Source organism: Chlamydotis macqueenii, chromosome 3 (assembly GCF_036417535.1).
Source record: "Chlamydotis macqueenii isolate bChlMac1 chromosome 3, bChlMac1.mat, whole genome shotgun sequence".
Classification (NCBI taxonomy): domain Eukaryota; kingdom Metazoa; phylum Chordata; class Aves; order Otidiformes; family Otididae; genus Chlamydotis; species Chlamydotis macqueenii.
The window spans coordinates 5,804,325-5,831,584 of record NC_141558.1 but is presented as its reverse complement, the minus strand read 5'-3'; the positions used below and the strand labels follow the sequence as shown (position 1 = coordinate 5,831,584).

Below are 27,260 nucleotides of genomic sequence, written 5' to 3'. Positions count from 1 at the left end.
TTTAATCCTCAACAAGAACCTGACTTCCACAAAACCCACTAAAATATATGAACTGTTCAGTATGCTCACGGAGTTGATAACAGTCGCAGTAGTTTGTTTTTTTTTTATAATAAGAAAATCCAGAGCTATATTAGATGGGAGAAAGTAATTTTTGAGGAATTTTGAAACCCCGGAGAAATTTCAGAATAGCCACGGCACTTGTACTCGAGGAATTTTTTTTTTTTTTTATTGGTGCAGGTTTCTATCAGACTGTGTGTCCTATGGCATTCATACAAGATTGCACAAGTACCATGCAATCATTCTTTGTCTTTCCTGGTCCTGGATGTTAGGCAAATGTAAATAAAATGAGCACTCAAGAACTTAGGTACCTTGCAAATACTTTGTAAGAGAGGAATAAAAAATATAGCAAGAATAGGGAAAGAATCTTTCCAAATTCAAGAGTTCTCTATCCAAAAGGAAGATAGAAACGTGTAATTGTACCCTTCCTTTAAAACCAGGTCTTACCACTCTCCTGTGTGTTACAGATCCCACGTTATTTCACACTGGAAGCTTAGTGCTAAAATCAAAAACACAAGGGCCAAGTTCTGCTCTTAGATACACACGCACAACTCCAATGAACTCAAAGAGAGCTGTGTTCATATGTTTAGCAATGGAATTTGGCCCTAAATATTTAAACATTTATTCAGAGAAAAAAAAAAAAAAACAAACCTCTGATACGTTTGTATCTCATATCTAATGTACACAGATTACCACCACCGGGCACCCACATTAAGGGATAAAAAGTTTTGGGGAACCATAAACTCAGCACTCTACCTGCTCTGCATGGTCAAGTAACATGAGTTTGTTTCAGGACATTGAGGAAATTAAATCCTTAGCAACCTGCGGCTGATGACATTTATTCTGCAGCCCAGGAATAATTTGATGCAAATTCCTGGCACTACTCCTATATTTCAATAACTTACTCTTTTGAATGTACTGATTTGCAAAATTTTCATTGTATTAATAAACAATCCAAAAAGAACAAATGTCTTCTGTTTGTATTTCCTCTGCAGAGGATAGCTCAGGGTTGTGGCTAATTCTCACTTATCTTTCAAAGGCTTAGGACAGGAGTTCGTAATAACCTAAACATGTCATTTGGAAATGGTTAACCTGGGGATCCCACCTGCTTTCCACAGCAGAATGACCCCAGATGTATTTTTGTTAAGGATTCAAAGAATTCAGAAACCTGCAAATTTTCTGCAGGCAACATAATACTCCCATTTTTATATCTAATATAAGTAAGCAGTAACTATACATACATGCTATTTTCCTTGGACAAATGACAGCTGGAGGAGAGCTGAGTTCCTGGTTCAGGCACCTAAATTTGGTTGTCTACAATGTAAATGTTTACATTTAAGCTAGCTGTTTAAGCTCCCATTATACTCAATAGTGATCTACGGCTCAATATATTTGCCTAAAATCAAACCTTTAGTGCCATTACAGATGCCTTGGGCTACCTAAGAAATCGCCATGGAGCAGGCACATATGAGTCAGGACCTACATGAGGCTCTTGACTCTCTTGATGTTTTGCTTCAGTGAGTTCCCTGAGATCCATATGGACAATGTTTAGCTAAAGCTGCTACTTGCTGCCTAGCTAGAGGAGTTCTGGCTACTAGAGTTGGCTCTTTCCCTTGCTTGGGAGAATTGGATCTTTGCCTCCTCTTCACTGCTCTCAGTTTTAAGTGACCAGAACATCTAGCAAACTGCAAGGGTGCTCTTTTCAGAGCTGCATGTTTTTCGGGCACAGTCAGCTTTGTAAGAGAGACTGCACCGAGACTTAATTTCTGTTGTCAGAACCTTTTGGCTGGAGCTCTCTAATCACAGAATCATAGAATGGTTAGAGTTGGAAGGGAACTTCAAAGGTCATCTAGTCCAACCCCCCTGCAAGGAGTAGGGACATCCCTGACTAGATCAGGTTGCTTAATGGTAGAGGTCAGCCTAGAATATCTCTGGCTATAGAAGTGCCATGCAGGATGCTGCCAAAATGCTGTGACCATTGTCCGGGTCTTGCATCGGTGTTAACAAGGTAAGTTAAGAACAATCCAGGACCAAGAAATTCTTTGTTGGTACAAATCATGATTTTGGTTTGCTCTGGTGGTTATCTTGGTTGAGATCAAACCTCAAGCATTACTTCAGATAATATACACAATTATTAGCATAAGTTTCCTGGATTGTGTGTGGAAACTCCCAACCTCGTTTGTGGAAGCCATGGTTTTGAACAGCATACAATAAACCGGCTTTCTTTAAGCTGTAATCTCAGTTAGGGCAGTTGGCTGGAGAGGCTGAAGGAGTAGGTGGCTGGGAAAAGGACCCCTCTTAGTCCTTCTTCCAAGTGAATTGACTTACTACAGCAGTCAGGAACAAAACTCTGCTTTTATCGTATTTTCTGTTTCATGTGTATGCTGCTTACTTAAGGGTGTGCCTGTGGAGCTGGCTTCTGAGAGGAGCGTTGATACACGTGCAAAATGACTACCGACAGATTGAAGCTTTTGGTCACAACTGGATTACACAACACAAATTTCTATCTTCAAGATCATGATGCTACCTAATTCTGTTTCTCCAGGTCTTTAATTTCCAGGCATTGCTGTTGCCTTAAATCCATTTGGCATAGAATACATCATTATTTTCATATTGTGCTAGTCTACTCTCCTGCTTTCATCCGTATGAGCCAGGAGTGAATAAGAGTTGGCAACTTTAGACTCGACTATTATATTGCAGAGTACACTTTAATCAGTGCCGTAATAAATAGCACGCCCAATTAATTGGGACATTTGCCAGCAAACCAGTTCCCTTCCCTACACTTCAGTGGCTGTAAATGATGGATAAATAGCACGCTTGCTGTTGTCTGCGGGCGTTATTAGTTGTAATTAACAGGTATGATTTGGTGTTCGCTGGCATGTGTTTCCTCAGTAGCACTCCGCTCATTTTTGAGTAGGCTCCCTGTTCCAGTGCAGTTGCTAAAAATAAAGGACAGATTTACCTTTCCATAATTGCTTAAATCTAAGTAGTGCTTTTGTATTTAAAAAATAATGAATATAATCTATGTACTTCTATGTATTATTTTCCTATACGGTTTTGACAATAAAGGAGACAATTTAATTAGCATGTTTCTGTTTTAATTACTATAGCAAAGAGGAATTTGCCATACCATGGAATAATTTATAATAAAGGGACAGATTTCTGCTGCAGCTTTCTAACGCTACCTTTTTTACCAGGGGTTGCACGGCGGTTTGCTTTAAAGGGGTATTTCCTTGAGTGAGATCCATAGAAGTACAATCTATTTTCTGAAACTGGTGTATGCTACCATTTACTGTAGGCACGTGACACTGTCCTTTAATTTGGGCACCCTTTGCCAAAGAATCAAATAAAATTGAATACAGCAAACCTTTCTAATCCCTGCATTCCTCCCAGATTGCTTTAATGCAGACTGAAAAAAAATTGTTGGAAGCAAACGAATATGAAAAGGGAAATGGTACTTGGGGCAGTCTCAACAAGAGATTTTAAAACCCAGGATGGCTATGGATCAGCAAAGGGTAGAAACATTCCAGTAATTAAAGGAGAACATAATTTGTGGGTTATCTGAAAAGAATTGTCCCTGTTGGCTGACTTGTTGGCAGGAGGAAAAGAAACCGCCCTGTACCGCTGCATACGGTTCCTTATTAGTTGTGGCTTCCGCAGAGGCTCCATCTCTTCTCTGGAGCGTGGAGGATTTCTTTCATTACGTAATCTGGATACTTATTTTTTTTTTAATAGATTAATTTTTTTTTCTCTTGTGTGTGCAAATTCTCCTTGCACCAGTGCTTCTATATGAAGGTTATTATGCCAAAGGAATGCAAGCGTCTAGAGTAACAATGGTTCATTTTCCTTTAATGACTTTGTCGACAGGATGGAGACATTTTTGTGGTGTGATGAATTCACTCGGTCTCCCGTTGTGTTTTCTCCACATGCTTTGGAAACTCTCTCTCTCTCTGAGGATTGTGGCCATCCACTCCAGCAAGAGCTTCATTACTTTATATTCATTGTATTTAAATGACACCCCAGTGGTACTGACCTCCTGGGATGATTGATGTAAATTATATGCTATGTAGGGGAAAATAAAATCTTTTTCTGACTTTTTATGTTCTGAGAGAAATAAAAAGTGAAAACAAATGACAGAGAAAATCAGGCCTATTCAAAGTGAAACTTTGTAAGCATTATGGTTTGAGCAGACTCCAGTTTGTAAAAAGTGCTGAGACAGTTTATAATGACCTTATGATCTGAAAGGTGACCTGAAAGGGGAAAATAATTTTGTGTGTGCCCTTTTTTGGTTCTGTACAATGCATAACAAAAACTTGTTCAGTTTTTTTTTGCCTGTCTGTGAAGTAGAGTAAGAATTCAGACTTGAGTAGGGAGCCGCCACTGCACTTTTACCAACAACGCACAGTACTAAGAGGGACGTCGTGCTCCTGTCCTCTTTCCTCTTATCTTCTAGTAAATTTTATTGTATAAAGATTCCATAGCCAGTAAGTATCTGTCTTGCTGAATTACTCTGCCAGGAGTTATCACCTATAGAAGCGGCAACAGAGGGAATGTTCTTCCGTCAGCCCAGAGCTCACCATCGGGCACTAACTTCAATGACTTCTGAACTGGTAACCTCTCACTGTGGGCAAAAGGGTTTCACACAGCAACAAAATTTGTCAGAAAATGTTCTGTCAGAGCTTTTTCAGGCATCTCACCAAGTCACACTGCCTCTATTCAAGCTCCTGGAAATTATGTAATTCACATTCGACACGCTCAACCATATTATCCCAGTAATTCCCTTATTAAAATTACCATATGGAATTGGCATAGTGATTTATCTATTTTCTATGTTTTCCTATGAGTCTGTCCTACCAATTCTGATATATGTAAAGATATGCATGGTACATATCATAGAAATGTCAGCAACGTGCTGCCTTGCCCTCCTCAGATTAATGTAAGGTTTTGGCAAATCACAGAATTTGGCTAAAAGCTTGAGTTGCCTCAAGGAAGACCGCAGTACCTTTTATAACTTGACAGACTGCTTTGATTCTCCTTTTGGTCACAAAAATGCTTATCACTAACTCTGTTTTGGCTGGGGTTGCCCAAGTGTTTTAAAATGTGTTACATGAAGAAATAGGTCACGCCATCCTCCTCACAGCAATAACTACGTCGCTGTGCACGCAAGAATCAGCAGCGTGAAGCCCCTTATTCTCCAGGCGATTATCTTAGCTGCTCGGGGTTTTGCCCTGTTGTTGTCAGTGCTTGGGCTGGTATTGGCTTCACTTTCATAATCGTCAGCAGCAGCAGAAGGGAGAGAGGCGGGCAGCACTCGGCAGCGAGCACCAGAACCACCTCGTCTTTCTGAAGCTGATGTGGGAGGTGGGAACGGGAAGGAAGCAACGCGGAGGGGACTGACAGGGTGCTCGCATGAAGTAGTAAGGATGGTGAGCGAATGGCAGCTAAAAAAAAAAAAAAAGTAAGGGCAGCAGAAGGAAGCTAAGGGGAAAAGGCAGAAAATAAGATGACTTTCAAATAAGCTGATGGCCCCTAGAGCGTTAACACTGCAGTGGTTGCCAGAGCTTTCTCCTTCCTCCTTTTCTTATCCCTCAAAAGAGAAGTAAAATGCTACGATGTACATAAAATTACAAAGTGTCTAAGCTGTCAGTTTCTTAGAAGAAACGGTAGTAGAAATAATATAGACCCTGTTCAGCGTGCAGGCAGGAATTTGAATTAAAGATGGACCAAGAAGGCCTAAGCAAAAGACAAGACTATAACTTTGGATGTTACACACCCTGCAAACCTTCAAGAAAAGCAAGATTTTTGCATATGTGGTGAAGTAAGCACTAACAAGTGCTTTGGAGTAACTAAGAAAGTTCCTCCGTTTACCTCTATTGGTCACATTTATTAATTCCATTTTATACCATGGTACAAATCAGCCTGCCTCCTAACAAAGCTGCGCGTGCACTGGCTGATGAGTGGAATGACTGAACTGAACTCACAAACCCCTACAATTAGGAGGTGTTGAAGAAAGAAAATGTTAAAAGAAGAAAGGAAATGTAGGTTAAATGCTCCAGCTCGCCTAGTTGTGCCCTTCCCTATCAGCCTGTTAGGCTGACAGGACACAGGAAGAGGAAAGCTGCCGTTGCCAGGAAAGAGAGGGAAAATACAGGCCCTGCTTACAGATGGGAGGCATTTAACCGCCCTGGCATGGCTGAAGCAGTACAACTTGCTATGTTTCTGCAAGGATCCACCGGTATTTCAAAAGGCAAACGTGCACGCAGACGGTTATTTCAGGCAGCGAGGGGAGCACACTGCACTATTTTCAAACACCTCTCCAGTGCTGTAGAGACCAGGGAGCGCCGGTACGCGCTCTGAGCCCAAACACCTGTCTCAGCGCACACATCTCCCCCTGCGGCGGGGGATCCGGCCTCCCCTCCCCAAACCCTTCCCGCTTTTTAGCGCTCGGAGCAGCCCTGAAGTCTGTTCCCGCCCCCCCTCCAGCGACGCCCGGCGCTGAGGGAGTAAAGGGAAGAGCCATGGCCGCCCGCGCCCTCCTCCTCCTCAGCCGCCAGCCAGCACCTGCGGGAGGCGGGCGGGGAGAGCGATCCCGCCTGCAGCCCAGGGAAGCGGCGGGGAGGAAGCGGCGGCGGGCCCCGCCTCGCCCCGGCTCCACCCCTCGCCCTGGGAGGCCGCGGCTGCCACACAGCAGATGGAGGCGGCGGCGGGCCGCGGCCGGTGTGTGGCGGAACCGGCCCCTCCTCCCCGCGGGCGGCGCCATTTTACCCCCCCCACCGCTTTCACTCCCAGCGTGTGCGCCTCAGCGCCGGAGCCGCGGCTGCTGTGGCGGCGGCGGCGGAGTGGGGGGAAGCGGGAGAGAGAGAGGCCGCCGTTTTTCTCCCCCGTCATTTCTTGCCCCGGTCCAGGCACCGCGTAGAGGGGAAGGGACGAGGTTCAGTTCCTGCCCCTCGCTTTGCTCTTTTGGATAGCCGCACACGGGGTGGAGGTGGGGGGGAACTGGGCACCACCAAGCCAAGCTGCTCCTACCTTCCTTCTTCCTTCCTCCCCTGCACATCTCAGCCTCCTCATCCATCCATCCGTCCCCAGGGGTGAGCCTTTTGAGTGAGTCACCAGCGAGGGCACGCAATTAGACAATGTGGTGCTGTTAACTAACTTGGCAGGGCTGCTCCATTTTTGGGGCCTTCAGGATGAATAACCCGGCGGGTTGCAGTCAGCGACACCCGCGAAGCGCTTGCTTGGCGGGAGGGGGTGGCGGGGGCTGCCTGTGGGTGCTGGGGCTTTGCTAACTTCGTCTGTGTTTGCGGTTTTGCGTTTTTCCTAGGTTGGGTTGGCCTGACGCGAGCAGCAGCGTGCGAAGCGTAACCGCCGTGGGGGTAAGGGGCTCTTTCGCGTAAAGCGACCCGATCTGCCCTGGCGTCGAAGCCAAGGTGCTGAGAAGCGGCCCTGCCTTCAGCCCAGGCAGCGATGCTGCCCGGTTGCCAGCTCGCTCCCGGCTCTGCAGCCTCCTCACCACGCGATTTTGGGGTGGAAGCGCCAGACCTGGGGTTGCTCGCTGGTGGGAGGCTGCAGTGAGCAGCTTTTGCCATGTTTCACTCTTACGTCGGTTTTTTTTTTTTTTTGTCGCTTGCGGTGTTGTGACGCACATTGGACCCTGCCCTGTTTGTTTTGTTGTCTTGCAACTAATTTTGAAGGTGTTTCGAGACCTTTTTTTTTAATTGTAGACTTAAAGTTATGTGACAGAGGCCTGCCTTTGGCCTGCAGTATGCCATGCACTGTTGGATATTATTGATTTCTTCCTGTCACTCTGATGCTGTGAAATGTCAGTAGTTTGTACTTTTTCTCTGGAGGAAGTAGATTTTATTTATTTTACACAAACAAGTGTGGCAGTTTATTAATAGGAATCCTGTAATATTCCTTATAGAAAGTATTGGTCCTTACAGAAATTACTGGTAAATACTAAAAACCTAGGAATTAACAACCTGATCTGGCTGAAGATGTCCCTGCTCCTTGCAGGGGGGTTGGACTGGATGACCTTTAAAGGTCCCTTCCAACCCAAACCATTCTGTGATTCTATGAATAACAGCTAGTTGAGGAGAGTACTTCTCTCTGTAGGCTTTAAGTGGTTTTACCACTTACTACCTGTATTTTTGTACGTCTTATGTACAGATGTAAGTTCCTGGAAATTATACGAATGAATGCTTTGCGATCTATGAATGCAAAGCACAATATACATGCAAAATGTTTATTACTGTGTGTGTGAAGGAGAGGTAAGAACCTGACATTGCGGGCAACCAAGTTTGCTGTACAGAATTAGTATTAATAATTTATTGTGAGACATTTGATTTCCTGAGAGTGAATCTGTTTCAAGGTTTGCAGTGCTGTTGGTGATACACTTAAATTTTCTTTTGAAGTCTTTGATCTAACTCCTACATAATTTTCTTTTTTGGTACAGGCCTCTCTTTCCCTTTGGCTTAAGGCACTGCACTCTGTGCAAGGCTATCTTACTTGTCAGAGTGCAGTGCACCCTCCCTTTCTCCCTTGTTGCATATCTTTCTTCATTGTTGGCCAGATCCAAGTGGCATGGAAGGCAGTGTCAGTCTTTCTGTTAACTTCGGTGCACTTTGCACAGGCTCGTATTTGCATGTTACTAATATGCAAATCAGATTTTATTTTATTTTGGTTCCTTTTTGTCCTGTGTATTGTTGCTGTATAGATGGGAATGCTGATGTTAAAAGTAGCATTTCCAACTGTAGCAGTGTTTATTTATGGTTTTCTGAGAGCTCCATCTCTGTGAGTCTTGTGAAAGTGACAAAATGTAAAGTTTCATTTAGATAAAGAAGTTCTTAGCTGTGATGATTCTGAAGAAGAGCTTGAGGTCTAACCTGAATATGGTAAGAAGACAGGAAGGGAAACTCAAAGTCATGTCTCTGAGAAGTAAACGAGAAATCATTCTATGCTTTGCTGGCATTTTACTTGTGATTTTCAAATACATGGATTCGGGAACAGTGCTTAAGGTTTAACAGGATTCAGTAGCCTTTAGATTATTTGCTAAGTCTCTGAGTGTCATAACCAACTGAATTAGTCTCATGGGCTCAATTCTGAATAACATAGAATGGAGCTGTCTGAAATCTGATTAGTCAATTAGTAACTTGTCAGCCTAAGCAAGCTGTAATTTAGTAAGCTACAAGTGTTTTAAGAGTTACTTGCAGTAACTCCCAGTCTAGAGCAACACTGAACGTTGTTTGCGTTGTTATTGTCGTTCTGATGTGATGCCCTGAAGCAATGAGACCAGCTAGACAGTGTCTTTCTAGGTTGTTACTGCAAGGGTGTTTTAAGGCATGAGGCCAAACCCAAGCAGTGTAATTATACCATAGAAACTAATTGAGTTGATGCTCCTCTTGCATTGGTGAAATATCCAAATGTGCGGATACACAAAGTAGGTAAAGAAAAGGAAACTAGTTAGGCCCGTGTTCTCATGGAACCAGGCAGTAGTGACTCAGTTTCGGCCTTATCTGGAGCCGATCAGAAAACTGCATGTCAGAGGTACTGAAAATGATATTGATTAGATCTGTAATCTGAGTTTCAGATACTTGGCATTCATAGTGCTACTTGTAATCATTTATTAATTTGAAGTAATCTTAGTAAGTGCTCGTTTGCAAGCTAATGCAGAATAAATTTCTGTTTATAAATAATCTTTGGCTTTTCTCTACCCCTGTATTTTGCATATATTTGAAGTATTATATTTGATCACAATCAGACATTCATGGAGTCAGCTGCAAAATTTCTAGTTCACACAGCTCCTTAAACTGTCACAGAAGAAGTAATATTAAGGGTAAAAAGAGGCCAAGAGGTTATATGAAAGACGTGATTTAAAGCACCTAGGTGTTGGCCTAACTCTCTTGCTAGCACCTCTCAGGTGAATCACAAGAGTTATCAATACAACTCTCCAGTGTTCAGTGCTTTTAAAAATCATGTGCTTAAGTAGCAAAGAAAAATAAAAGGGTATTTTAAAGTAAACAAGAATACATTTTAGCAGAAACCTACTGGACATCATCTGAGACTCTGTGATCCCTGAATGGGGCTGGTGTCCTGAATGTTACTGACTTATTATTAGACCTACTCCTTAAGAACTAATTTTCGTGCTTTTAATTGATGTGAAAGCCATGGCTGTTTTTTTTTTTTCCTGTAGTTTTACTTGTGATAGGTGTTGTGCAAATGAGCAACAATAGAGGTAGACATTTTCTGATTGAGAGGATTTAGACTTATGATGGCAAGCAGTGATTTCAGAAATGAGAGGAACAGTTCAACAATAAGAATTGGAGAAAATTGTTATAATCTCAGCTAGGTATTTGTCTAGTCATTCTTGATTGGGAAATTTTGATACATATATTAGTGCCTGAACTTGAGGGCAGCAATGGAGCAAAGTATGAAATACCTGATATGCCAGAATGTTCAGTTAAGGCCAGGGTGAAACTATGTTATGAAATGATTTTAACTGTATTTCAAATGGTGAACTAAACACGGCTCAGGGTGATGTGAAATGAGGGGGATCCATGTAATCAGTGTGATAGACTGGGAAAACAATGCCATCTGGAAAGGAGGTGAAGAGATTACAGAATTACAGAATTATTATCAAGATTGGAAAAGACCTAAAAGATCATCCAGTCCAACCATCACCAATACTTCTCAGCTAAATCATATCCCTCAACACAACATCCAAACGTTTCTTGAACGTTTCTTGAAGGCAGGTGAAGGTCTAGAGAGAGAAATTGTACCTGGGACAGTATGGTTTGAAAGTAATGGTAAGAAGGGGGTAAACTTGGTTGTGTTTTACAGAGAATCCGGCTGCCTTAGCTAAACCTTAAAGTTTAAGTTACTTTAGATGGAACTAAAGGTAGGTAAGAACCATGATGACTAATGGATTTGCTTGTTGGCAAATAAGCAGTAGAGCATACTGGCAGAACTAACTTGGTATCTGCATATTCATGTAGAAATGTTTTACTCTTGAGGAAAAGCAAAATACTGAGCAAGTTACAGTTTGAGATCTGATCACCTTTGCATGCTAGAGTCCAGTATGTAAGTTCCTAAAATCTGAAGATGTTTTTTTTTTTTTTTTTGTTGTTGCAAGACTTGCAAGCGCACCTTATATTTACTTCATTGAAAATTGTCAGTGGTTACCACAGGAAAGTCATGGTCACTAAATTGCATGTCTGTACGACTATTAAATAATTGATACAGAAGATTCAGAATACTACTAAAGTAATGGATTTTGAAAAAATAATTGCTAGTCCAAACAAAATTATGGCTAGAGGAGCCGGGTTCTGGAAGCTATGGAAACTTTGCTGTTAGTTACAGGTCGCCTGGTCTTTTACATTGTTTTATTGAAGCATTTTTAGTAAGGAAGAAAAAAGTCATTGGTGCTTAATTTGCAGTACCATTAACTGCTCACTGTGGCATGGAGTTCTGCAAAAAGTTCAGAGGGAGGTGGGCATATGCATTAGATTCTTTTTCCCTGCTTTCTTGGTTAAAAATAAATAAATCGCTTCTGGGGAAGGACAGAGCTCTGATTAGACTCCAGTTAGAAACTATGAGAAGTGTTTGTAAATCTCTCCAGATGTGGAGGCATACCGCTTACCTAAGATTATGCTGTATGTCTCTCAATCTCAACTCAAACAGTTACATCTGTGTATCAATATTCTTTCAGTAGTCCAGACCATTCTGTGGTCTGTTTCAGAAGAGGCTTAAATAACTGTCATGTCTAACTCACGGATGGACAAATAATAGCTTAAAATATGAGGACATGCAGAGTAATTTTAAGTAAAATACAGCAGTTATTATGCAGAATAGAGTTGGAAAGTTATGCTTTAGTCTGTAGTTGGTTAGTGACTTTTCTTTCCCTGTAAAGTCAGTGAGAGAGAGCTGTGCTTGTTTACTGCTTTATTTAAGGTCAGTAAAATTAATGCACAAATATACTTTCTTACGAGATGTGGAAATGAACATTTAGGATTATTTTATTTCTAGGAACAGGACAGTTTTAGAAATAAATTCAATAAGATGCACTTTATTTTTTTTGGGCCAAAATCTATGACTACACATATCTGAAAATTTGTTTTACCCCTTGTTATCAGAGTTGCATGTTTCTTCTGTGACTTCTAAATGGAAATGAATGACTGAGTTGCCTTATAAATGGAAAGGAGGAAGTGGTGTTCAGCTGTATTCCTTGTATTTGTGTGGGCCTTCCAAACACGTTTAGTTCCAGGAAACAGTGTCACAGTTAAAGACGAGATGCCTATTTGTCTGGGTGGTGAAAGCTGGACTGTGCATTGACAGTTATAGGACGAGTATTTCTTTCTGGTATTCACTTTGAAATAAAACTCTCATAAGCATCTAGTCCATCAGGTAATAAATGGAAACAGCGGTAGCAGATGTAATGTGTTCTCCTTAGCATGAATAGTGCATGCATTCCACTTTGTGATACTTTATTAATTAATTAAAAAAATGAAAGACAGCTGAGACTGTATCCCTAGCTTTGAACAATGTTACTGTGTGCAGACTCGATACAGATGTGTCACTGCTTGCCCACAGATTGCTTCTAATCCTGGATTCAGCCTGGCTCTTCCTTGAAAGTTTGTGCCTTTGCTTTGTCTGCTTGGCTTTTAAGAGGCTGTGTTTACGGAATACAGAATTTATTTATCTCATTGCCTATAAGCAAAGCTGCTTCTCAATTGTTACACAAGATGATTATTTTTTTTGGGACCTGAACAGGTTAGAGAATGATAAAGGAGTCTCATGATACATTTTGAATCATTAATTTGTTGTAAAATCTGGGCCATTCATGCATTGTGCTTATCTGAGACCCTTTAGAGAGTTCCTAGTTCCACCCTACTTGAACGGGTCAGAACTGAAAGACTTAATACTTAATGTTCTAATTTCAGTTATTCCATGCTACTGGGAGAGCAGGTGGCCAGCAAAATAATCTATGTACTCCAGTATTTGGTTATGTATTATTGGGATTTTTAACGTCTTTGGTGGTTGTTGCGGGTTTTTTTTTTTGGTTTTTTTTTTTTTTTTTGAATTTTGACCATATGCTTAGAAAGCCAGTCTTGCATATGTTCAGCAGAACTTACTGTTCTGTTTTTGTCAAAAATCTGTATTTCCTGTAGTTAATTAAGTTCTCACATCTCCAATCCTAGAAGACTGTTATTTTGTACTCTGTTGTCTGCTGATGAGGCCATGAATGCAGTAAAATACTCAGTGGTAACAGACTAGTTAATCTAATTACTCTGAAGTAGAGGGTGTGAAAACAAAAGAATTAATTTTAATTTTGTGTTAATTCATAGTCATCTTGACTTTTATTTCCTTCCTGTTTTGCTTGGGTTTATAGAAATGAAAATTTGTCAGTCTTTAAATGTTTGCATAGTTTCAAGTTATATGCAAAATGTATTTATGAAAGGCAAGAAAAGAGGACTGATGCAGTAACCACATTAGATGTATGTTTAATGAATTAAGTCATAGTAACAGTAAATTCTACTCTAGTATATTATTTAATGTAAAAATTGATGCAGGGACAGTGCTTTTTTTTTTTTTTTTTGCCTTTTTTTTTTTTGTTAATTCTTTACCTTCTTTAGCCTATAACAGAGACATCAGATAAAATCTGTGGGAATCCACTTTTGTTTTAAACTGACATGGTTTAGACTCCTGTCCTTTTTTTTGTGAAGTGATAGTTGTAGTAACACTAATGCTTGCTCTTCCTGATTGAGTTTAGATCAACTATTGAACAGGTGTGTTGGAGGACTCTTCAGTACTGTGTGGATGCACTCTACTCTCATATCCTCATGTGACATTTTGGCAATCATAGAATGGTTTGGGTTGGAAGGGACCTTTAAAGATCATCTGGTCCAACCCCCCTGCAAGGAGCAGGGACATCTCCAACCAGATCAGGTTGCTCAGAGCCCTGTCCAACCTGCCCTTGAATGTTTCCAGGGATGGGGCATCCACCACCTCTCTGTGGTTCGTGAAAGTATTTGAGTAGTATTTCAAAAGGTGGAGGTGTTGAGTGTGTATATATGTGTATTTTAAGACTGCTTATGTATGTCTCAAATGATATGAAATAGCTCAGAGATTTGAGACTCTACAATTATGGCCTAGATGTATAGCCTGTCTATGAAATTCAAGGTTTAGGAGCAGTAGAATTTCAGTTCTTTCACGTCTTTCAACTGGATCTTGAATAAATAGATGGATTGTACAGATAGCGTATTGACTGGACAACTAGCAGTGTGAGTTAGTGTTGCTGGGTGACTTCAGAGTGGGCATGGACGTGAAGGATGGCTATGAAATGGGAGTCTGCCCAGGTATCTTACCGTGGTGAGAAGGATGGGCCTAAATGTGATGAGAAAGGACAGAATTTATTTCCCTCAATGGAGAACTGTCTTGTTCTGTGGATTCATATGGACCAACTCCTGTTTTCTGTTGTGACTCTTTAATGTAAAAGACATTGAGATTACAGTAGATACTTTTAAATATTTATATTAATGATTATGTATGCTTTTTAAATGTATATTTTTATTATACATTTGATTGCAATATTTTACTTATGGGAAAAGAATTTGTAAAAACTGCATCTATTTGGATAGGAACTCATAATTACTAGTTCAAATAGTGTTAATCAGAAGTTATCTTCTTGCTGGAGTTCATGATTAAAATATGGCATGTTGAAATAATCTGTGACCTAATCTGAACATCTGAATTCATTTTGCAGAATATGGCAAACAGCTGCGTTTCAGTTTGGAACTAAAACAAATACAGTATATTGACCCATTGAAGATTACAGTAGGCTTTTCAGTTCCGAGTTAGCTGCTGTACTTATTGAAGAAAATTGATTTGAGAGTGCTTCTGCTTTTGAATGATTTTTTTTTTTTTTTTTTTTAATTTTTTTAATGTCCGGAAGAAAGGAAATAGAACATACGGGCGATGGGACTTTGATGTGTAAAGAAGTTAATTATCTAAACCATCAAACAAAATGTGGGCTGTGGAAGTAATTATTGTAAGGGGTCTGATGAAGCCTGACAAGCTGTTGCTTTTTTATGTCAAGAAAATGCTGTACACCTGCTTGATTTGAAAGTTAAATTATTTGGTTGCAATAGGAAGACCAAGTTTTTAGTGAAGCAGTAGCTAATAAGCTTTCAGTTCTCAAACCTACTGATACTTAGAGATGTACAGCGCTCCAAATTTTTTTTTAATTAAATTGTTCTTGTCCACTTGGATGGCAGGAACATCACAAATGTTACACTATGAGGAGGCAACTATGGAATTGTGTCCCATGTTTTTTTGGGAATTTTGGGAGAATGCTTCATAAATTAGCAGAACAGAACCTCATGGATAAAGCAAAATATCTGTCCTGGCTTTAAAAAAAAAAAAGCCATATGCTTTGAATGATGTAGTTAGTTGGAAAAAAAAAAACCACCCTAACTTAAAAAAACTTAAGTCTTTGTATGTTATTCAGTTTTTAAACTTTAAGGCATATATGCTTGGTATGTTTTAGGAATTTTTCTACAGCTCTTTTAGAGAGTATTGACTGAGGCATCCCCCTAACTACTTTTACCCAGACTCTAGAGAAATATAGAGTTTACAGTGTTTTAATTTATATTTAGGAATATTGGTACCGTGATATTTGATTTAAATATATAGCAACTAAAATGAAACTTAATCAGTCCCGATCAAATAATGAACAGTAAAACACATAAAAATTTCCAAATCTTTGGGCTATTCCTGGGTACCATTGCAGCTTCCTCTTCACTCCTTTCCCTGGCTACATAGAGCTTTCCTAGAAATACTGTCACCTTCCTTCATATTGCAGATTTTTTTACTTTTTTTTTTTTTTTTTTAACTCACTAATTTGACTGTTTAGATTATGTGACTCTTTGGTAACTGCTGATTATGGCAGGATGCTGCCAACACGTAAGCCTGTTGTGTAACTACTCGTGATTAAAATCAGACTTCAGTGGGAGTAAAGTTGTGATTAAAGTTACACATGTGCATAAGTGCTTGCAGGATGGGGACCTAAATTAGAATCTGCTTGAAGATGAACAGAAGTCTGTGAAAACCTACTTGAAAGCATTAATAAAAATGTAAACTTCTATCTACATGCATGAACATGGTGATTTTTGTTGTTCTTCCTTATGCTGTTTTGTCATTAGCCTTTCAAACCTCTAATTCTTCAGTTGGTTTTTTAAAGTATCTTATGCTTTTTATTTAGACTATTACAAGTTTTCTTAAACCAAAGCATGATTTTTGTCATTGCAGTGCTTTTAATGGCATTTAATATAAATCTGGTCATGTACTTCTTAGACTGTTTTTTAGAAAAGAGATCTATGTTTACTGTAGTATTTAAAAGTGGAGAAAGATTGGATGTCTTCAGAGGTCTTACAGCAAAGCAAACTGTATTAACATATGGTTTTCATTGTCATTACTGCTGCTACTACTAACAGTACAAGAAATGAGCAGTACAAGTCAAGTGTTACTAGTGTGCAGCAAACTGAAAGAGGAAGAAATGTAGCTGGAATATATTGTTTGTCAAGAGACTTGCATAGTGTATGCAGTTCTTTGTTAAAAAATTTCTTGAAGGGAAAATGAAACTCCCTATTCTATATTTATAGAGTTTTCAGTAATTAAATAAATTTTGATTTGATAGTATTTTAGTAAATGAAGTTATTTTTTAAAAAGAAATTGTTTAAAGGCATTTGACTTGCCTTTTATGGAAGAGGAAAAAGAAGCCGCATTAGTTAATTCATAGAATAAGAATAGAACTATCCCAGGTTTGGTTTTGAGTTTTTAATGACAAATTTGTATGGAAAAGCCGTAACATTTTGTACAAAGAAATATAGTACTTTTAGTCCTATAAGTATTATGATGATGTTCAGGTCCCACTCTTTCTAATGCATTTCTATTTTGAAGACTTAAGTAGTGTGTGTACCTAAACCTGGTGTTTTACAAAGGAAGCTTGTGATCTTATGCTCATCAAGTTTATCTGGCTTTTTCTGAGATTCTGTTTTACTCCTCTTAGTCTCACTGGTGATAGTATGGATGTGATTTCCTAGTGCTTAGGATACCATGGGAATAGAAAAAGATGTTTTGGGTATCGAGATACTGATGTCTATGAATACCATGTATACCAGAATAAGTGTTTTTACCTTAATACTTTTCTATTGGTGCTCCTAGGGTACCTCTAAATGGGTCGCTGAGATGATATTTTTAAAAATAGCACATATTTCCAGTACTTTGGTTACAGTAAGCATCAACTCTTATGTTTTCTACAGTGTCTCAGATAGGCTTCTTTTTGCATGCAGAATCTTTGCATTCAAGTCTACCCCCAAAAGCTTTTCTTCCCTTTTCACTATCTACTGCGAAGCATACATGTGCTCTCCTTAAAATAAAATATAAGTATTTTAAGTGCTGTTATTTCTTTGTTTACTTAGATGAGCAGCACTGTGGCTAGTCCGATGTCAACGGTTGCCTCTTCAAGCAGTGGAAGAAAATCAACGAGCTTCGCGCCTGAATTGCAAAGTATGATGTAAGTAATGAGTCAGAATATCTGATAATATCTACATTTTGTATGCATCTTTTAGCTGGTTCTTAGAATGTGTGTATAAGGGTGATGGGGGGAAAGAAGAACAGATATTAGCGATGGAAGTGTTAGTATTTTACTTCTGATTTGTAAAATATGCAGAGGTGAGTTAGATAAATAAAGAACACATGCTGTATTGAAAGGAGAGAAAGTCCTGCTCAGTAAAGCAATGCATTTTTAGTATTACTTTAGAATTTATTTAAACAGGTGGGTTTTGTCAGTCTTAAAGATATTTGCATAATCAGAAGGATTCCTTCTGTAGAACATGTCTGTATCTTGACTGGTAACCTACTACAATGGGCTGACTGAAAATCTTCATTTTGTGGAAAGCAACATATTCATCAAAAAGTTTCTCCTGGCACTACATGGCATTTTTTCCCCTTTCTATGTGTGTCCAAGGCACTATACTGTCAGGATGGGGACACGGGGGAGCTTGTTTCCGTGCATATTCGTGCTCCTGATTTATCAAACACTTTAAAGAATGTTTCAGCCAAGAGCTAAAAGATGTCTAACCTCTCAGGCTGCAGATAGCTTGGCTGTAGTGCCTTATGTCTAAATTGTACATTCTTTAAAAATATATGATAATAAATGTTACTTACAGAGAGGGGAGAGGATGCACGTTTGCCAATTGCTGAGGTCAGCTGCACATGAAAGGGAGCTTTGCTTTATGAAATTTTACAGAAGTATCTTAAAGGATTTTTCCCTCTGTTCATTTGTCAGAGTTGAAAAGGAAACAAAGAAAGCTAGTCCCAGAGTACTGAGACATAAATCCATGGTTTCAAAAGGTAGTGGTAATCGCTGGCTCTATTCACTGGTCTGAGTTCTGAAAAACTGTCCAGGATGTTGTTTAAGACAGGATGAGGTGAAGTAGGATGAACTTATCAGGGAATTAATTTTGGGCTACTGATCTTAATTTTGGCAGGATCATTGAAAACACTCCATATTTGAGAGCTTCTTTTGACAGTGTTGCTTCATAATTTTTTAATTTTTTTTTTAACCAGGAATATAAAAATCAAAATAGTTAAAACATCCACCTTCTGCCCCATAGATGGGCAACTATGTTTTAATGAGAGGGAAATTTTATTTATTAAAATTGTGGATGTATCCTGACTGTTACAATGATACTATCCTTTACATAATTTTGCTTTAGGTCATTAATCGTTGAATATCTATTAATTTGTTTCCATGTGACTTTTAATATATTACCTTATGTGACTTAAAACTTTTAGATAGTCTTATCTGAAATGTTCTACTCTCCTTCTTCCCCTTTCCATTGTGTTAGAGTTGAAGATTAGGATAAGAATGTTAAAGCTTTATTTGTATTTGTATATTTATAAATATGTGTAAGTATATATAAATGTTTTCTTCTGCCAGCAGCCTTCCATAAACATAAAGATGTTAAGGTTTTATTTCAGGCTTCCACAGATAATAATTTTTTACCCACATAAAAACTGCATTTGACTTTTTAATGTAATGAAATATGTAACATTTTAGTATTGCTTTATAACACTAGATTTGCTCTTTGTTTTTTTTTTGTACTTATGAAGAAGTTAACTTAGGAACAAAAAGGTGTTTTAAGTCACTTTAGGCTGTGTTTGAACTGCCTTTTTTTTTTGTTTTGTTTTGTTTTGATAAGTTATGGACATGATAAAGCAAGTCCCCCTACTTTCCCAGCTCTCTCACACTCAACCAGTTCCTAACAATCTCCTCTGGCTCCTCACTGCTACTTTTAGGAGATACAGGATTTCACACAGATTAAATAATGGTGAGAAGAATGCTGCCTTGCTTGTTCTGTCATGTGGTGTAGATTTACCTTTACTGTCATGTAACATTTTCTGATTTCAGTTGCTACATGGGCAGTAGATATTAAAGGAATTACTTGCCTCTGTTAAATTCTACAAAGTATTCCCAGTCCAAAAGTAGAACATGAGCTTTGTTTTCACTTAAATGTCCTTAAGAGACTACTAGATTGTCGTTAGTGAGCTTGGCATATGTTCCACTAGAGTATTTTTCAGTATAATGTAAATAAGATGATGAACTGTTTCCTGTGTATTGACTCTTCTAAAGTAGATGAATACTTTGTTACAAACCTGGTGGTTTACTGTGTTGAATTCCTTTCAGATAGAAAAATATTAGTTCTCTCCTTCAAGAGAATTCTGTTCAGTTATTGTTCACATCTATTATAGAAATCTACACTGGAAAATATAAGTGTTGTTCTTGGTGGAGAAAATAACTGTAGTTGTGTTCAAAAAACAAAAGAGCAGCCGTGAATTTTGGAGCCGAAGAAGCCTGTGCATCAATTCGGATCACTATCTAGGGAGCCTGCATTTGATTTAATTGTGGACTTCCTGATAAAGTATTTTGAATCTACCCTCCCCGCCAGTATACACGTGATTCTGTCAGAATGTAGAAGTTATTGTTGGCCATATAAATGGAAGAAATAAACATTTTCCTTTTGCTTCAGAACTGGTGCAGTTATACTTTGAAAGCTATGCAAACAGATCTTATGTGCTTTAGAGTAACAGTTTTCTTAGCTTCATTAAACTAGTAGAAACTGAAGAAATTCCTTGAATGTCATCAGCACACTGAAAAGTTACTTTTTTATTGTTTGCTGGAAAAAAAAATGAGACTTTTGAAATGATAAAGCGCCAGGGATGAACCATGTGGAGACAAAAAGGCAGCTGTTTCTTTTGGCCAGGACTGCAAAATGAAGTTACCACTTTAAAAGAACTTTCCAGGCTCTGACAGAAGCTGACATTTTTTATAAACTACATAATTTAGGAAGTTACAGATTCTCCCATTTCGGCGATTTATAACAAATCCATGCTGACATCTTAAGATCCTGGGAAATATTAAAGGCTGGAGCATAACCATACACAAAAGGTAACGACTTTCTTAAAGAAAAGAAAATAGAGTCTATCTTTGTGTAGTTTGTTATTGTGAAGTTGAGTAGGATCACCTGTTTCCTATGGATTGCTATTCATGTGGAGTGGTATGAAGAGTAACTTTATCTTGTCCTGCCTTTCTCAACAAAAAAAATATGTATTCAGTGAGAAAACAAACATGTGAGAAATAAGTCCTACAGAGACATTGGGTGCTAATCCAAAATGACATTTTATAGTTTGTGCTGATGTTAAAAAATGGACTGGTGCATTTTAGGGACTTTAAGGCAGAAGGAATGTAGACAAACTGTCCTTTAAAGGTAGAATATCAAATCCTGTTATAACCCAGGAGTGAGATCTGGAAGTCTGAGGGTAACAGTGCCTCACAGTCTGAAGCGGGTATCTTCAATTAGTTTATAATTTACAGCACTTAAGTGTTGAGTTGGGGTTTGATTCCCTGGAATGCTTAACTTTATATGCAATGTTAAGCTTGTGAGTAATCCCATTTAAGGTAACGAGGTTGTAATTCATGTGCTACGCCTTCTACACCTATTTTTAAACCAGAGCATTAGAGAATGTACTGATTCCTTTTGTAAAATTGTGTTTTTATGATCAGCTCATAAATATTTTTCTGATTTATTTGAGAAGGTGGGAAATATATAGGTGTCCTGAAATGAAATCCCGAAATACTATAGAAAAACTGTCTTAAAATATGTAAGTTTTTTATTGCATAAATATATATATATATTTACAAATAAAATAATTCTCTATTTCACTGACTAAGAATATTTAAAATATTTACTTGGATATGAAGACATTTTTGTTTCTCAGAAAAGAAATCTGTTCTGAGGCCTATGTAAATAGTATTAACTACAACTGGTGATAGTACTTAATATACTGTTTACACTAAGAGGAATACAGGTTTAATTAAAAGTATCAGACTGTCAAAGACCACCCAAACAGATATCAATTTGCAGTGCGCTACTTTTTACATAGATATGTTTGGCTTTTAATTGTTAAGACCTTGGAATTATTTGAAATTTATCTAATCATTTAGAAGAGCATAATGTTATGTAGTTTTTGCTCTGACTCCCACATCTTTTATTTGTATTATGGTATTTTATTATGTTACCATAGAACCTACAGCAGTAGGTGTTAATAATTTAAAAAAGTTTTCAGCATGTCTAGTGCATTTTGCTGGGGTTTGTTTTACGTAGCCTCATTTGTCTGATCTACAACCTGTTTCCAGCCTAACTGCTAAACTTAAGTTGGTTGCACTTAAATTATAGTTCTGCCCAGTAGATTCACAACCACGATAATTTCACACTAGCCATTAAAATTCATAATTTGGTTGAGATCATCTATTTTGTAATGTAAGCATTACTTACAGGGTGAATTTCTGGAAACTGTGATGTCCTAAACGCTTGTGTTGAACAATTTGCAGATGAAGAGGCTGGATTTTTTTACCCGTAGTAAAATATCTTGATTTTTCCATTTTAACTATTTACAAAAATACTAATTACCATGATCTGTAGTGAATTGAGAAGTTGTTTTCATTGGTTCAGTGTGTGTTTTTTTTTTTTTTCCCCTGAAAACTCATATACAGAGACCCTACGCAAGATAAGTTGAAGTTATAGTGGAAATGAATTTCTAATGGAAAGTGTCCCTGCCCGTGGCCGGGGAGTGGGAACTAGATTATCTTTAAGGTCCCTTCCACCCCAAACCATTCAGTGATTTTCAACAGAATACTTTTAAAAATCATGTGAGTAAAATTTCCAAATGGCAAATATATCTTTAAAACTAAATCAAGCACTTCAGTTTCCTACACCCTACAACTTGATCCTGAGGATGACCTGGTGTTTAGCTTTGCATGTTCCAGTGATTTTTAGGACAGATAAACATTTGTAAGATTGGGATTTGTAGGATTTGAATAATTGATGATAAATCTTTGAATTATATTGTATGAAGTACTAGTTAGTTAAACTTCCATATTGTAGAGTGTGTGTTTTTTGTGCCTCAGTCTGCAGCATTGCTGGTAATGGTAGACTGTGCTACCACACTAATGCAAATTGAAAATGCTGTTAGCTTTAATTCAGAACAAAATGCAAATATGTGAGGATCTGATCTAGTTTTGCTATTTCTGTGGGCTGAAGCCCATAGCTTGAAGACCATCAGTGTGGATGCATGAATGGGCTATGTAAAGCTTTCCTGAAGTTACTGGAATTCATTTGATGTGCAGGGAAATAGCTGTGAGGACATAGTTGTAGGAAGAAAACCTTAAATATCTGCTTAAACTGGATGCTCTTCTGATATCAAAATTTTATAAAAATAAATAGTTTAAGTAAAGGGATGGCCATATTTATCTTTCAGGCTTGTGACAACATGAATCATCAGCTTCATAATACATTACTTAAACTGAATCAAGAGGCTGAACTATATTCAGACACAATACTCAGATTATGTCTAGTAACATTCTGGATTAGGTGCATTAAAAGCTGCTTTTTTTTCCTCCTCCTTGTATGTAATACAAATTATATAATATAATATAAATTAAGCCTGGTTTCATAATTAGCTCTTAAGATTGCTGGACTTTGTACCAACAATCACAATTTGATGGTTACAAGGTTATAAAGATAAATTTAATGATGGAGGTAGTGGAGAAAACAATGTTTCTGATGGTTTTATGAAAGACTTTCTGGTTATTCATTATATTTGCTGTAGTTAGTATTAAAATAATAGTATCAATTGATATATTATGAAATTTAGTATTGCTGCTAATTGACAGTTTCTTTCCAGACAGGGAAAGTCTGTCCAGTTCTTATTTTGAGTACAGTTCTTATTTCAGCTTTCTCTAGCTTGTAGCTTATAGCCATCTCTAATATACTCCAATAGTCTGTAGTGTGCAGCAGACATCTTAAACCTTCATATTCCCTTTTTATTTGTTTTTTATAATCTGTTCTTTTTTTTTTTAACATGTAGCAAATTATGGGAGAGATGTGATAAGAATTTTTTAACATGTAGCAAATTATGGGAGAGATGTGGTAAGAATTGGGACTAGTTCTTAAACCTTTCTTTCATTAAGAGTCCTTGGACATGGCCGCCCAGCTCCTGGGATATTTCTCTGGTCCCTGTTACTAAAGTATTTGAAAGCTTTCTCAATATTCATAATTTTTTCTCCTGTCCCGTACTTCTCAGTTTTTACGGACTGGTGCGCATGTGCCTTTTGTGTCATTGTTCATCTATATATCACATGAATCAAGTAAGGAAAAACTAAGCAAAGGGCTACAGTTTTCCTAACACATTGACTTTTTTGTTCTTTGAATTAACATATTTAATTAAGATAAAGATTACATATGATCCATCACCAATCTACTAACAGTTCTGTTTGTTCAGTGTCTCTTTCTCCAGCAAACAGTGGCAGAGTAAGCAGTTAGTACTGAGCACAGGTACGTTGAATGTAGGACAAGAATTTTGATAGTAAGAAGAACCCAAAGGTGGAGTGTTCAGTTTGGGAAAGCGACGAAGAATCATTTCAGAGATGAAATTCCTGTCTGAATACTTTTAAAGCCTAAAAAACCTCAGAGAAGGTCTTTCCTAAATTTAATGAAGACTACATGAGGTGAACAAGTTAGGATTTAGTAAAGTTTTTCTATCTATACATACGTGTACGTTTACAGCTGTGAGAACAGTGAATGCTGTAGCTAACTAGATAACTAGTTAGCTAATAATAACTGTAGCTAACTAAAATCTTAAACATTTCTATTTAGAAGGGTATGGATAGGCAACAGATTTGAGTTAAGAGTAACTTGCATTCCCTTTTCTAAGTTTCTTTTTCAGATGCTTATAAGTTTCTAAGGTAATTCTGGTGATGAAAAAAGGTTTCTTTCAGTAGTTTATGCTAAAAGGCAAATTTGAACAAGTTTTTTGTTTCAGTTCAGAGTTATCAGAGCATGGACAAAACACTTGTATTTACTTCTTTTATTTTTGTAAATGCCTACTGCAATAGTTGAAAAGTAAAGTTAGAAACTTGTTTTGACTGACTTTGTGCGTCTATGGCATTGCTGTTGGTGGAGTGCAGTGCTCTAAGGAAAACTCCAAATCATAGTTCTGCCTTTGTTAATTTTCAGTTTACAAGCATAATTATAGGTAGTTATTCAGAAGCAATAGAAGATACAAAGTTCATATCTTCTATCTCCCTATTTTCCCCTCTTTTTAAATTTTCTCTCTCACCATTTGTAAAACAGATTAATAAACCACAAAAACTAACAAAAATACCTTTAGAAATTTGTAAAGTTGATAACTAGTGACTGCCAGTTGTACTGGGAGATGGTATTTTATTGTACTCAAGAAAAATGGAGGAAAGTGAGTGAGGCTTTGTCTTTGTGTTGCTAGTGTTACTTCATCTTACTAAGATTAACCTGGCATTTTTGATCTTTCTAACGCTACTGATCATGCTGCACAAGTTTCCCATAGGAAAGAGACAGAAGATATTGTGTGTGTGTGTATGTGAGTGTAAGAAGCTGAAACAAATGGCAGATTTCCCTATTGAGCTTAAAATGCGTCTTCTGTTCTTTTTCTTTCCTTTTTTTTTTTTTTTACTTTTGCATCAAAATACTTCTGGGGATATAAAATGGAGTGTTACAGAGAATAACATCTATGTTGCTGACTGTGAAGGCTTTCCACTGGAGTGCTCTTTCAAGAATAGTTTGTTATACACCGGGGCTTCACCGTGTAACGCAGACAACTTTCAAGATCATTCACGTTGTAATATTTTCAATAATATTTGCCAGTTCAAACTGGCTAGTAAGGAGTGGTTCTAGACCTCTGGTCACTCATGAGGTGTTTAGGTTGAGCATACTTTTATTTTAGACGCACAGATGTTGCTTGATAGGACTGTTTATTTTTTTTTCTTTCCTGTCCACAATGTGATCTTGTAAAATCTACTATTTATTGTCTGTTGCAACCTTGTCAATCAAATAAATTATTTTTAGGGATTAGTGTTCCTAGAACTTTTTTCTACTTATTTAGGATTTCTCATCCATTCTCAGATGACAACACCTTGAGGAATAACATTCTAAACTTTTGAATGTGAAGTGAAATTATCAAAAGTATGACCTCTGAACTAATCTTTTCTCCAACTGATATATTTCGATAAACCCCGCTGACTTGAGTTGCCTTACAATTTGTTCAGCACTGAACGGCCTGGAAGATCTCACTGATTTCTTCTACTGTCAGATGTTACATTTATTTTCAAATACAGAAATGCAAATTCTGTTTGATAGTAACAGCGCGTATGTATGCTAAAATAGTGTTTTCTTATCAGTTAGAAAATTCAAGGAACTTGTTGCTCACTATGTTTTGCCAGATTGGCATGTGTTTGTGTGTTAATCCAGTTTTGAATATCAGAATAATTATAATATATGTAGTTTGAGTCATTCAGATTAGATGCTAACTAAAAAAAAAAAAAATATACAGTATGCATATTGTGCTGTTTGGAAGACGTAATTTACTGTTGCATATTTAACCTAAAATGCTTTGTTATATAATTTAATAAGATAACTTTTAAGACATTCTCTGTCTGACAAAGATTTTTGGACAAGAGCTAGAAATCCATTATTTTTAGCTGTTACAGTCAGCCTGCTACTTGCTTTTTGATAAACATCTAATTTTGTTATCCTAGTCTTCAAAACACAAATAGGGTTTTTTACATCTCTGTATGATATGAGTTTTGCTGCTGGTAAGTCCAGTTGACAGTTGTTAAACCACAGCTTTAATTGTTTTGTGTTTTCATTATTATTTTCATTATTATTTTTTTCTATTGTACCCAAATGATCTTGGCTCACCTTTGTGAGGCAGATATAAACATAAATACGAGAGCTGCCATTTCCCTCATGCCAAGGTCCCTCCTGAGGTTTCCCCTCATGCCAGGTTCAGTTCTCTGGGAAGAAGAGAATTTTTAGAGTATTGGCTTTCGTATGTCTTAAACTTGTTGGAATGTAGAGCACGTGCAGACCCTGATTCTACTTAAAACAAGTAAATGATTATAGTGACTAGGAAGTTATGCTGAATAAACAGTCTAGATGCTTGTTTTTAATCAAATGGTCCAGAATTTATATAGCATGCAACACACAATGAGCATGTGCTGGAGTTGAATGTGAATAACAATTTACTTTATCTTACTGTACGATGAAGTATGGTAGGACTCTCATAACCCTGTTAGGCCTGTTACCATATGGCTGCAGTTGGTCATACGCTTATCCTTCTCTGCTTTGAAGCTGATCAGGAGAATCATCTGACTTTGGAGAGTTCATTTGGAATGATAGTGGAAGAAAACAGCAGTAATGACCTGGCTGAGGGAGCACTCTGGTTAACCAAACTGTAATTTGGGATTGTAAAGAATTTCTCTATTCTGTCCCATACTTGTTAACCATATTTGAACCCAGAATTGTGCTGAGATTGCGTTGTTCAAAAATAACCAGTTTAGCCTACTGAGCTGAATTCCTTCTCTGCAAACATGCATGGAAGACTTTTTTTTTTTCCTCCTTTAGTAGGGAGACAATGGAAGGGCAGTGGCAGCAGATGTGGTGCTTGTTTATCAGACAGTGTGGTGCTTTTTTTGTCTACCTCGTTGAATATATCAAGTAAGAGTGGTATAGGACGGAAAACTTACTTCTGCTCCTAGTTTTCTTTTTATAGGT

At 37.9% G+C, this 27,260-nt stretch overlaps 2 protein-coding genes across 9 annotated transcripts in view; one reads left to right on the top strand and one right to left on the bottom strand.

The window, feature by feature from the left end:
* Positions 1-27,260, bottom strand: part of RUNX2 (RUNX family transcription factor 2) — a 224,149-nt gene that overhangs the window by 173,271 nt on the left and 23,618 nt on the right. The window lies entirely within an intron of this gene.
* SUPT3H (SPT3 homolog, SAGA and STAGA complex component) overlaps positions 6,807-27,260 on the top strand; it is a 275,033-nt gene continuing 254,579 nt past the window's right edge. For 2 of the 6 annotated variants that reach the window (XM_086743503.1, XM_086743498.1), the window contains exons 1-2: positions 6,807-7,145; positions 17,532-17,626. In XM_086743503.1, the coding sequence (XP_086599629.1) occupies positions 17,532-17,626 (95 nt within the window). In that variant the 5' untranslated portion in view covers positions 6,807-7,145. Of the gene's footprint in view, positions 7,159-7,378; positions 7,431-17,531; positions 17,627-27,260 lie in introns of all 6 variants that reach the window. The other 4 variants (XM_086743501.1, XM_086743499.1, XM_086743502.1 and 1 more) reach the window with 4 other exon arrangements.